General features: G+C 35.7%; 1 protein-coding gene across 1 annotated transcript; it reads right to left on the reverse strand.

Moving 5' to 3' along the window:
• Positions 1-1,879: 1,879 nt before the first annotated feature.
• Positions 1,880-9,100, reverse strand: colec11 (collectin sub-family member 11). Its single transcript, XM_032547622.1, has 8 exons — positions 8,944-9,100; positions 8,278-8,437; positions 5,521-5,615; positions 5,282-5,353; positions 4,440-4,511; positions 3,115-3,168; positions 2,930-3,025; positions 1,880-2,782 (listed from the first exon to the last, which is right to left on the reverse strand). Exons 1-8 carry the CDS (start codon positions 9,098-9,100, stop codon positions 2,391-2,393), a joined length of 1,098 nt encoding a protein of 365 aa, XP_032403513.1. The 3' UTR covers positions 1,880-2,390.
• Positions 9,101-11,249: the final 2,149 nt, after the last annotated feature.

An 11,249-nucleotide genomic window follows, 5' to 3' on the forward strand; every position in this document is an offset into this window, starting at 1 on the left:
AACAAATTGGAGCCCCCTACAGGTCAGAGTGGGAATTCCCTCCCAATATGGTGGACGACTGATCTTCGATCCTGTGGGATTTCCAGACGAATAAAATCGTAACAACCAACCGAGTTTGAGATGAAGAGCAACTCACTCCACCCAGAAAAGCAATGTTTAAGTTTTTATCAATTTTATACAGGAAATGTTTTTCAAATAGCCAAATTTTTCAGTTTCGTAAAGCAGGATATAGTTGACAAACTACAACGCACAGCAACATGTGGGGGAGGGGGCAGAGGAGGCTCCAGCAGGTAGGAACATAAAATAAATTCAGTTTTCATACAGTAATTTTTAAAACCTTGAGAAATAGTTATGATTGTCTTTAGTCCTCCACGTATCTTAATACACTTGAAATGAAACAAAGCTAACTTACAAGTAACTTTTCAGCAAGACTATAGGAGTTTGTTTTAATCCAATAATTTCTTAATATTGATGTAAAAAGTACTTGTCCCATTAGCAGATTATTTCACTTACAACAAAGATTTTTCCCATGTTCCCTGAAATAATCTGCCACTAGCACTTTTTCATCAATATAAAGCTCCTATATTTTGCTGAAAAGTAGTTTGTCTTATTTCAAGACTAAAATACTTGGTAAAATGTTCTGTTTTTGCAGTGTACCAGCTTGTCCTTTAAGATGATTTTGATTTGGTGTGAGAATTGAATATGGGGATTATTTCCTGTTGATTTTGTTTGTGTGCACTGATATTGTTTTAGTAAACATTTTGCCTTCAAAAATGTTGAAGAAGTGAAATTATCTTCTGTGAAAAGTATCTCTGCAGGTTTTCTCCTCTCCTTCAGTCTCAGGGTTTTTCTCAGCTGCAGCACTGCTGCACTGAATAAAAACAGCCAGCTCAGCAGTAGGAAATAATGTCCTCTTTCTTGTGTATCCATCATTGTTTATTGTACAAAAACCTGCACATTTCTTATCATGTTGAATATAAACGCAGAAAGCATGCTGCATTCTATTTGTTTGATTAAAAGCACTCAAGCAGAAACTGAATGTGTTTTTTAATTGGATATTTTTCCACACAATCTATAGCCCACTGCATATTTGTCCTGTTTGTCGATGAGACTCTTACAGGATATTTGCATGCCATAAAAGCTCAATATGCAGATGGAAGAAAACCAGAATATGGTAGTGCGGATACGATTTGAATAAGAAGAATTTAAAACAAACTCAGGATCCTGCAAACTCAGAAATAAATAGCTTATTAGATCCACAATCAAACCGAACGTTTCCTTAATATTTACATGAAGACTGATCTCTAACATTTTTGTACGGCTGCAACTAATGATTATTTTAGCAATCAATTATTCTAACCAATGATTCTGACAAACCGATTTTAAAAAATTGTGCTTTCTGCAGATTTTTCACTTAAGCCTTTTTTCATAAATACATTAAAAGATTCAAATAAATAATTAAAATTTTAAGCAAGAAAATAAACATTATATTGCCTAAAATGCCATCAGAGCCTAATCATGCGTAACAAAGGATACACTGCAAAAACACAAAATCTTACCAAAAATATTTGACTAGTTTCTGGTGCAAATATCTTAGTACATTTGAAATAAGATAAAACTAACTTACAAGTAAATTTTCAGCAAAATATAGAAGCTTGTTTTATTATATATTTTAAGTATATATTTTAAGTCAATAATTTGAGTTTTGATACAAACATCTAGTTCCATTAGTAGAATTTTTTAACTCAGCCAGATATTTTTATCATAAGTGAAAAAATAGAACTAGTACTTTTTATTAATATTCAATAATTATTGACCTAAAAAACACATATTTTGTCATTTTGCAAGTGGACTAAGATATGTTCACTAAAAACCGAACTAAAATACTTTGTAAAATACACAAAAGATTTTGTGTTTTTGCACTGTAAAAAATACTTCTAACATCAACATGTGAAAAGCCCAGACCTTTCTTCTTGACTTAACATCAAAGCAGTGTAGGGTTTATTTATTTTTGGATGAACCAATTAATAGTTAGGTAGGAAAATGTTCTTTACAGGAGATAGATTTCTTTTTTTTAATTGAAGATTTTGAACCACATGAAGTTAGGAGAAGTTCTGACTGGATAGAACAGATTTATACACAAATACATATATTTTATCTTAAATGCAAAATTTCTATATTTTTGTTCAGTTTTGGCTTAATTACATCTTTGAGTATGTCTTTCTTTTTGCAAACAACCTCTTTAAAATCAGTGTACTCCAGTAAATGATTAATTGAATGATTAATCAATTACTAAATTAGTTGAAGATTATTTCAACTATCGATTAATCATGACTATTCATGACTAATGTAGTTAATTGCTCCAGTTGTGTGTGGTTTTATCCTCGTTCTCACACAGAGTCTTTGTTAAATTCACAGATGAAGAACATGGTGGGATGGCAGGCCACGTCGGTCCACTCCCCGGACGCCACCATCTCCGTGCAGTCCTCGTCATCGTAGGCGTTGTTGGGCTCCCCTTGCCTCCACCTGCTGAAGGTGCTCATCGGGGAGCGGTCCACGTAGGTGAAAAGCCCTTCCTGGTCCAGGTCGTGAACGCCGATGTAGACTCTGCTCAGGCCTGCCTCTGTTATGTAGCCGGCGATGGCCGCGTTGGCTCCGTCGTCCTTCGGCATGGCCAGGTGCCCCCCCCTCGCCTGGCAGTAAGCCTCGGCGTCGGCGTAGCGCTTCTCCTCCTTCACCAACAGATAGACCTTACTGTCTGTCTCTTTTATGCCTGCAACAGCTGCAGGGGAGGGCAGTGCTGTGAAATGACCACTTGATTTTCTATAAATTTCTTATTGACTTGCACACCAATTACATTTGGATGAATGGTTATTGCATAATAATGATTCGTTTAAGAGAATGTTAGTGTAGAAGGTTTAGAGTATACCATTTTTAATAAAGTTCAGTTCTGAGGACAGGTGAGCCACGACGATGTCCATTTCTCCAATCATCTTCCTCATTGACGCGCACTCACATGGAACACCTGGTAAGGCGAACGTTTGATGGATTACCACTCTGCCGCTTTACAAGTTTTGAATTTGTTAAACTGAATAAAGTAGCTTTTTGTCTAACCTGGCTCTCCGTTAGGACCTCTAGGTCCTGGGTTGCCCATGTCACCTTTAACTCCTGAGAAAAAAAAAGAGAATTCATTCAAAACTAATATTTTCTTGAAAGTTTATTGCTAAATATACTTTTTGTTTTTTGTCAGTAAATTAATTTCAGATGTTCAGTGATGCAGTTAAATCTTTGTTTTCCATTGGTGGAATAATAAAACAAAAGCTACAGTGGATACCTGGCCTTTCATAATTCAGCTGAATTCAACTATTCACCCATGTTGTGTTGTATATGATTCAAATTTATTTGTGCAAAATGTGTCTATTCATTGGGGGGTTTGTAGTGCATAGAATATTCACAAGAAGATGCAGTTTAGGAAGCAGGAATAGCTAGCCAAAATGCTACTTCACATGCTATTGGCTGGCGTTTGCAAAGCAGCCCATCCAGGAGCAGCATTCATTTTCCTTTGTGCTGATTGGCTGAACCCCTCAGATCTACATTTCTGCACATATTAAGAATGCATATTAAGGTATTTTTAACTTTTGAACTTTGAAATATGAAGTTATATGCATTTTTACGAGAGGGTCTGAAGTATTTGTGCATGTGTGTGTGGTAGCTCTCCCTAACTAAAATCATGTTGTATAAGTAACTTTAAAAACAAACAACAAAAAATTCTAACACTTACAAACATACTTAGAAATCTTATTGTACACTTGTTGATCTTATTTTACGCATACAAAGAGATATTTGCACGTTTTGTGAATCTTTTTGAGACTAATTCACTGTCCACTTAGAAGGTGTCAACCAAAGAAAATCAGCTTCTTGTTTAAATGGCAACATCTCAAGGCATCAAAGTGATATTCAGGAAGGATATGGGATTGTTAGGAAGCCTGCAGTCGACCCCATGTGGGTCAGAAATGGTTCCCAGGATATAAACCGAAGAATATAAATATCCTGAGCAACTTCTTCACAAAACGGGAATAAAACAGCATCTTCAGTCAGAGGTGTCTTCAGAACCGCTGGATTACATACTGCTAAGGAGATTCTTACTGCCGACAGACATAACCATCTAAAGTGACTCTTTGAGAACTTTGACTTGCAACAATGTTTAATTTTTCTTTAAGATTTAAGTTTTGAATTTATGTAACTGTATTATTTTGACCCTGAAATTAAATTAAATTTTTATTTCGAACAAGTTAGCTGTCAGAGGAGAAAACAATATATATACATATTAATAATCAAACATAAAAATGTATGAAAGGAAATCAACAATAAATCCAAAGGCCAAACTTATAATATTTACACATATGATGAGTTTAGGTTAACTTTTGACCACCACCTACCTTTTATTCCACTTGGGCCAAATTTTCCATGATGTCCCATAATTCCTTTCTGTCCTTTAAGCCCAGGTTCTCCTGAAAAAGCAACACATTATAAACACATTCCAAACTTTAAAAAACAACGTATCTCTGATTCTGGATTAAAGTTCTGCTTTTAGATACTTTCTGTAAACACCTAAATCAGAATATAGTGATTCAATCTGAAAACATCCTTCACGCTTTATTAATCTCTGCAGTAAACTCTTGCAGTAACCCTGCATTCCTAAATCCGTCCCTCCTCCAACTTTTCACCCAAATGTAAACATGGAGATCTGTGGCTGGCCGGGACGCAACTTAACTGCACATTATCAGCACAAGAAATGTGATCTTTGCCCCGGTAACTGCTGCAAGTCTTAGAACATAGAAAAGAGGCTTTAGGGAAACAAACGTACAAAACAAATATTCAGGAGAACACTGCAAAACACAAAATCTTACCAAATATTTTGGTGTAGTTTCTAGTGCAAATATCTTGGCACACTTGAAATGAGACAAAACTAACATGCAAGTAACTTTTTAGGAGCTTTTTTTAACTTAATAATTCTTTAATATTGATGAAAAAGTGCAAGTTTCATTTCACTTATAACATGGGAAAAATGTCTTGTTATAAGTGACATAATCTGCTAATGTGACAAGTATTTTTTCTTCAATATTAAGGATTTTTTTTTTTTTTTACTGAAAACAAGCTCATATTTTTTCCTGAAAAGTTATTTGCATGTTAGTTTTGTCTTATTTGAAGTGTACGAAGATGTTTGCACTAGAAACTAGACTAAAGTTGAGTGTTTTTGCAGTGCAACATGAAGGTTTACCGTTCCCTCCTGGAGGGCCGACTCTTCCTGGCCTGCCAGGCGTTCCTTTTTGTCCTTTTTCTCCTGGTTCTCCTGCAGCAGCAGGAAATCAAATCAGACATATTTCACCTTTAATATGATTGTTGTGTTGAGAAAAGCAGATTATGCACAGTGTGGATCATTTGCCTTTGAGTCCAGGGACAAGGATCTGAATTGTACAGGAGTCTTCTGCCACTTTGTTGTCCATGTAATAGCTGCACTTGTAATAAACTCATCGTCATCACAGATATCAGAGTCACATGGAGTAAAGGTTTCCATCGTGCCATTCTTCCACATGGACTGGATGGTGTGTTTACTGGAGAAACAGAACAAGATTAGAAAATATTAGGTTAGAGGATGAAAACTGGTTCAGAGCTGAAGTAGTGACGTTTAGATTTACTGCAAAACACAAAATCCTACTGAGTATTTTTGGTTTTTTAGTGTAAAATCCTTGGACACTTGAATTAAAACAAAAATAACCTACAAGTTAATTTTCAGTAAGATATAAAGCTTGTTTTAAGGCAGTAATGCACTGTCACAATCAGACATTTTCCCCAGGATATAAATGAAATCCACAAGTAGAACTAGAACATTTTCATCAATATTATGGTGTTATTGAGTAAAACAAGCTCCTACATCTTGCTGAAAAGTGACTTGTGAGTTAGTTTTGTCTTAATTCAACAGCCTCTAAGATATTTGCACTAGAATCTTTGGTAAACGTTTGTGTTAATGCAGTGTCATTCCTTTAGAAGGTGCACATAATAATCCTGGAGCAGAGACAAAACACATGATTTATTTTTATGAAAACTTCTACCTTTTTAGAAATATTTCACAGTTTAAGATTAAAACCTTTGGTTTTTCTGACGCTCACCTTGACGAGTGTTTTCCAGACCAGACAGGCGATTCCAGCTTCCAGATCTGCAGCAGCTTTGATTTCTGGGCGTCCTACTGAAAAGTTTTCATGTTCCTCCTCGGATGTATGTGTGTGGGGGTGCGTGTGTGTGTGTGTGTGAAAGTGTGTGTGATAGCACATTTATAAACAGTTCAGAGATAACGTGCTGAAGCAGTTGGGGCCCCTGCAGATAATTGGCTGAGAAAGCAGCCTGTGATGGATGTGAGTTTAAATTCACAGACTCAGTTGGATCACTCATTCTTTGCTTTTAATTATTCATTTAGATCTTTACAGTCATATGTATATATATAATTCAGAATACTTTAAGTATGGCTTTGTTTAGAGGCTTAAATTCTGTCAAGGAATTAAAATATTTTTATAGTTTTCTGTGCAATTCAGTGTAGATGTTTGCTCATTTAGCGCCTATTTCAAGAAAACTGTGCATCATTAGTACTTGAAAAAAATCAAAAATATATAAATGACAATCAGACAAAATTATGCACAATATACTGTAGAGTGAGGGTAAAATTACAACATAATATACTGTGTTACCAAAAATCGTGTAATCCAATCCATAGGAATACAGCTGAGTAGGATAACCTAAAAAAGGACAATGTGAATTAAAAAACAACAAACTATTTATAATATATAAAAACAAAACTGTGCAAACATACATGTAAAAACCAGGAGAAATTTTGTTAGAAATAATTTGTTGATTTTCCAATTCATTAATTTTATGTTTTATTATTATTTAAGTCATTTGTAGAACCTAAATTTCCTGCTCCAGATTTTCAACATGTTTTTCACCTCTTTGACCACTTGAGGGAGCCAGCGTCCATAACAGGAGAGAGTAAGTCCTGTTGGCATGTTGTGGTGTTTGAACCGTTTCATTGCATCTCTTTGTGGTGTCTTTTTTGTTTTTTCTACTGTGTCCAGGACTTCTTAGCGTCACCAACCTGGTATTAAAATGGTACCAAAAAAATGTCCAGCCACTGTTGGACATGCTGTGTCAGTAATCAGATACGGTCCACTGTGGGAGTATCCGATGTCCTAATTAGATTTACAAACCCTGTGGCAGCCACTGTTTCAGCTGAGGATTGAGTGTCTCCTTCAAAATTCCCCCCAAAAGTTTTACATTACCTGCTTCTCAAATATTCATGACTCTCAAGGCAGCAGTTGCAGCCACTTCATCTAAGCTGATGAAGTGGTCAGCGGTTCTCTGTTACTCTGCTGCAGTTTTATACCTGTAGAGTCCAACCAACCCTCTCCACTTTCCTGTCATATTTTAAAGTTTTTTATCAATAAAACAGAGACGAAGTTTAATCAAGCTGAATTTAATGTTTGTTTATTTATTTATGCTATATTTTGGTGCGACTCAAGTAAATGAAAAACCAGTTGGAGATCAATTATTATAGTTTCATGGGGTCATCATATAATTTTTTTAAAGAATGAAGTGGTCCAAACAGGCAAAGTTTTTCAGAAAAACTAAATATAATTGATTTCAATTAAATCTGTTTTGACGGTTTAGCTTCATAGTTTTTTGAAAATGCGGAACTACAACAAAAAATAAACACATTACACACAGCGACAAAATGGTTTGTTTACAGCTACCAAATATGAATAGGAGATGAAAAATGATAACGTATGAGCACAGACGGACGGACGGACGGGCAGACAGACAGACAGATTATGTTAAAGATATTGTTTAATATTTTGATCTTAAATGTCATGTTTTCATTCGCCTTAAGCAGAAAATTGACATAATTAACAAAATTACTTGAAAACATCCATCTTTGTGTAATCTATATCATGTGAACTGAGTTGTTGAAATAGGAGCAAAGCTGTTTATTTAGAGTTAGAACAACGTCCAGCCCCTTTAAAAACTTTGTATAGGCTTTATAAACTTCATATCCACACACACGAAACGATTAAAAACAAATTGGACGTAAGACGATAATTCAAATATTCAAATGTTTGTTAGTCAACGCGCGTTTTCCACGCCTTTAGGCGCCAGTAAATCTACCTGACACGGGATCTTACGAGCAGCACTTTAACGCACCTCCAGGATGACGTCACGTGCGCTCACCGGGGGCGCGAGCGCAGCGTTCTGTTGCAGCCTTTCATCTGTGCGTCCTGTGCTGCAGCAGCGCGAGGAAACGCGGAGGATCCTGGACCTGCGCCGCATTTCAGATCCGTATGAGGGACATGAAAGTTGTGACGGTTCTTCTGCACCGAAACGGATCCATCTGAACCAGATTAAACGGTAAGAGTTCGGGATTTTATCAAACTTTAACTCCGGTTCAGAAACTCCCTCAGGTTTCTTTAATTTAATGATTTGTCATGTGAATTTTAATTTCTATTCATAGTGTTTATTATAAATTTATTGGACTTTTTCTATTTTATTGTGTCTTAAAAATAAATTTGTAAGTAAATTTCTTACTTCCATGATAGAACATGGAAGATCCTTTCATTCAATGTTCAGTCATGGCCAGCCTTCTCTTGTGTGGATGTTTAACTTTCCAGTTTTTGAAATGTTCTTTTAAATTTTCTCCAATAATACAAATCTTTATCTTAACCCAGTGTTTCATACCTTTTTTAAAAAGTGCAACCTTGCTTTTTCCCAGTATTCACTGCTGTCCAGTTTTCCGTTCTCCCTTTGGCCTGCTGTAGTCAGGAAACAAATGGCAGGAAACAAGAGGCGTGTTTTATGTGTCCTGCTTCAAACTCTGAGCTAGTGTCCGTGCACACTTACATGCTTGCTGTCTTCTGATTTGCATGCTCCTTACGCTGATGGCTGGCTGACTTTGGTCCAACTTGAAGCCTATCACCTCTCTGTTTGGATTAGGGTCAAATACTAAGAGGATTTCAGGCTGCAGAGTCAAAGTTTTTCTGGGTGAAGAACTGATCATGGTTTGATGAGGAGTTTGGATGTATTCTCCACAATTTGAGTTAAAGTAACATTGAAAAAGCTGTTGTCGTAAACTGAAAGTCAGACAGTTTATGTCCTAAGGCATATGCTAGTTAGGAGGCTGCTTAGGGCCTCCACTCCACCAGGGGGACCCCAAGAGCACCAAGCCAGAGTCATGGCTCTCTAACTATATACAAATTAAAAGTTATTTCACATGAAAAAAATAAGTTCTATATCATGTCTTATAGTTGTTACATAATAATACGGAAGTATAATAAATAATAATAATAGGTTAATATCTTCCTGCTGCTACTGTTGGGAAAATATGAAATATTTCCCCAATATTTATTTACTGTAAACTTAGTGTTTATCAGGTGATTTTACACTCAAATAGTTAAAATAAAATGGCACACTTAAATACCAATCTGCATTTCAAAATCCAGTTTTTTCTTTTAGTTTGTGCCTCCTGTAAGGTTAAAATCAACAGCCATGATAACACTGGAATGATGTAAGCTAATTACAAGTTATGCTAATGATAGCAGGTATGTTACACCTATAAGGTAGCTTAGGGATGATGAAGCACTTTGAGTTGAGTTGTTGGTGAGGGACTCCCAAATGAAAATCTGCTTAGGGCCCTGAAAAGTCTTGGGCCGGCCCTGACTGTAAAGAAACTCAGATCAAGGTTATGAACTTTATCATAATTCTGTAGTTATCATCCATCTAACAAAAACAGTGACTCCATTCCGCTTCCCCCTCACAGCCTTGATCTACCACTTCAAGGCTGATGATAAAAACTGAGAGGATAAACGTCTCTGCTGTGGTTTTTAATTTAACTGCTTTCAACATTCGGTTCTAATTATAAATATATATATATATAAAAATAAGAATGTCCATGTGGGTTTTTGTCAAGTTTGGTTTCTGATTTGGGTTGGATTTCTTGCAGTTTTTATGGCTGGCTTCCTGTCTTGTTTTATTGGCGTCACATTTTGTGCCACTATCAGCGTTTATAAGCTACAATAAAGAGTTTTCAGTTCTTTATTGTTCTTCATTTGGGTTCAGTGGCTGATCCTGAAATATCTTCCCTCAATGCAAAAACACTTTTGTCTAATTTCTAGTTCAGAATATCTTAGTTTTCTCTTATTACAAGTGTACTAACTTTCAAGAAACGTTTTGGCAAGATAGGAGCATCAATAATATTGATGAAAATGCAGTAGACATTTTCCCATGTTAGAAGTTAAATAATCTGCCAGTGTAACTAGTACATTTTCATCTATATTGAGGAATTATGTACTTAAAATAAGCTCCTGTATGTTGCCAAAAGATTACTTATGAGTTTGTATTGTTTCAAGTGTGTAAGATATTTGACCTGGAAAGTAGACAAAAATATTTGGTAAGATTTTGTGTTTTTACAGTGCTCTGCTTGTCTGCTTGTCTACTTTGGACAGACATGCAGTGAATCCTTCTAAAACTCTTCTAACTGCCCATTTTATTAGTTTAAGCACCAAATTTATATTAATGTACATTAATATGCACAGTGGAAACCTTCCACAGAAGCTAATATCTACAGTCTTTCTTATTTCTTCACTTCGTACAGCCAATCAGAACCCAAGGAAAATAAATGGAGCTCTCCGGTTGGCTGCTTTGCAAACGGCAGGCAGTAGCGTGCCATGTAGCATTGCAGCTAGCTGTTTCAATTCCTGAATTTGCAGGTTTTATTTAAAGTATTCTAGATATTCCCTATGGAAAAATCTGCAAATACAGAATTCTCAAAGAATAATTTGGAGTCTCGTTCCTGAGAAAAAGTTACAAACACTTAAACTGTTGTTATGGTATAAAGTCATTTTAAAAAGACAATGTGCCTGAATTTTTCTCTGGGTGCAATAATGCACTCCTGTCTTTTCCCAACTACTGTACTACACTTTTTCACTGTTCCAAAATTAACAAATTCACCTGTTTAGAAATATTTCAATATATATGATCAGTCATGGTTTGGAGAATCACCCAAATCTGACAAATTGTTTATTATATTGGCTGTAGTTGGAATAAATGTTGTTGTTTTTTGCATCAATAAATTCACCAAAAAATCTAAATTTCCTTTAATCACCTTTGATTGTTGAGCAGTAAGTGAGTAAGTTTTTTTTTAATCTTCC

The sequence above is a fragment of the Xiphophorus hellerii genome, chromosome 19, assembly GCF_003331165.1.
Source record: "Xiphophorus hellerii strain 12219 chromosome 19, Xiphophorus_hellerii-4.1, whole genome shotgun sequence".
Classification (NCBI taxonomy): domain Eukaryota; kingdom Metazoa; phylum Chordata; class Actinopteri; order Cyprinodontiformes; family Poeciliidae; genus Xiphophorus; species Xiphophorus hellerii.

Bases quoted from the DNA above. Each gene is read 5' to 3' on its own strand.
- colec11 (XM_032547622.1), bottom strand. From the start codon at position 9,100: ATGATCAGTTCTTCACCCAGAAAAACTTTGACTCTGCAGCCTGAAATC. The intron at 4,512-5,281 runs GTAAACCTTCAT...TTGCTTTTTCAG, and splicing joins CGGCCCTCCAGGAGGGAACG to GAGAACCTGGGCTTAAAGGA. The intron at 3,026-3,114 runs GTTAGACAAAAA...TCGCCTTACCAG, and splicing joins AGGTCCTAACGGAGAGCCAG to GTGTTCCATGTGAGTGCGCG.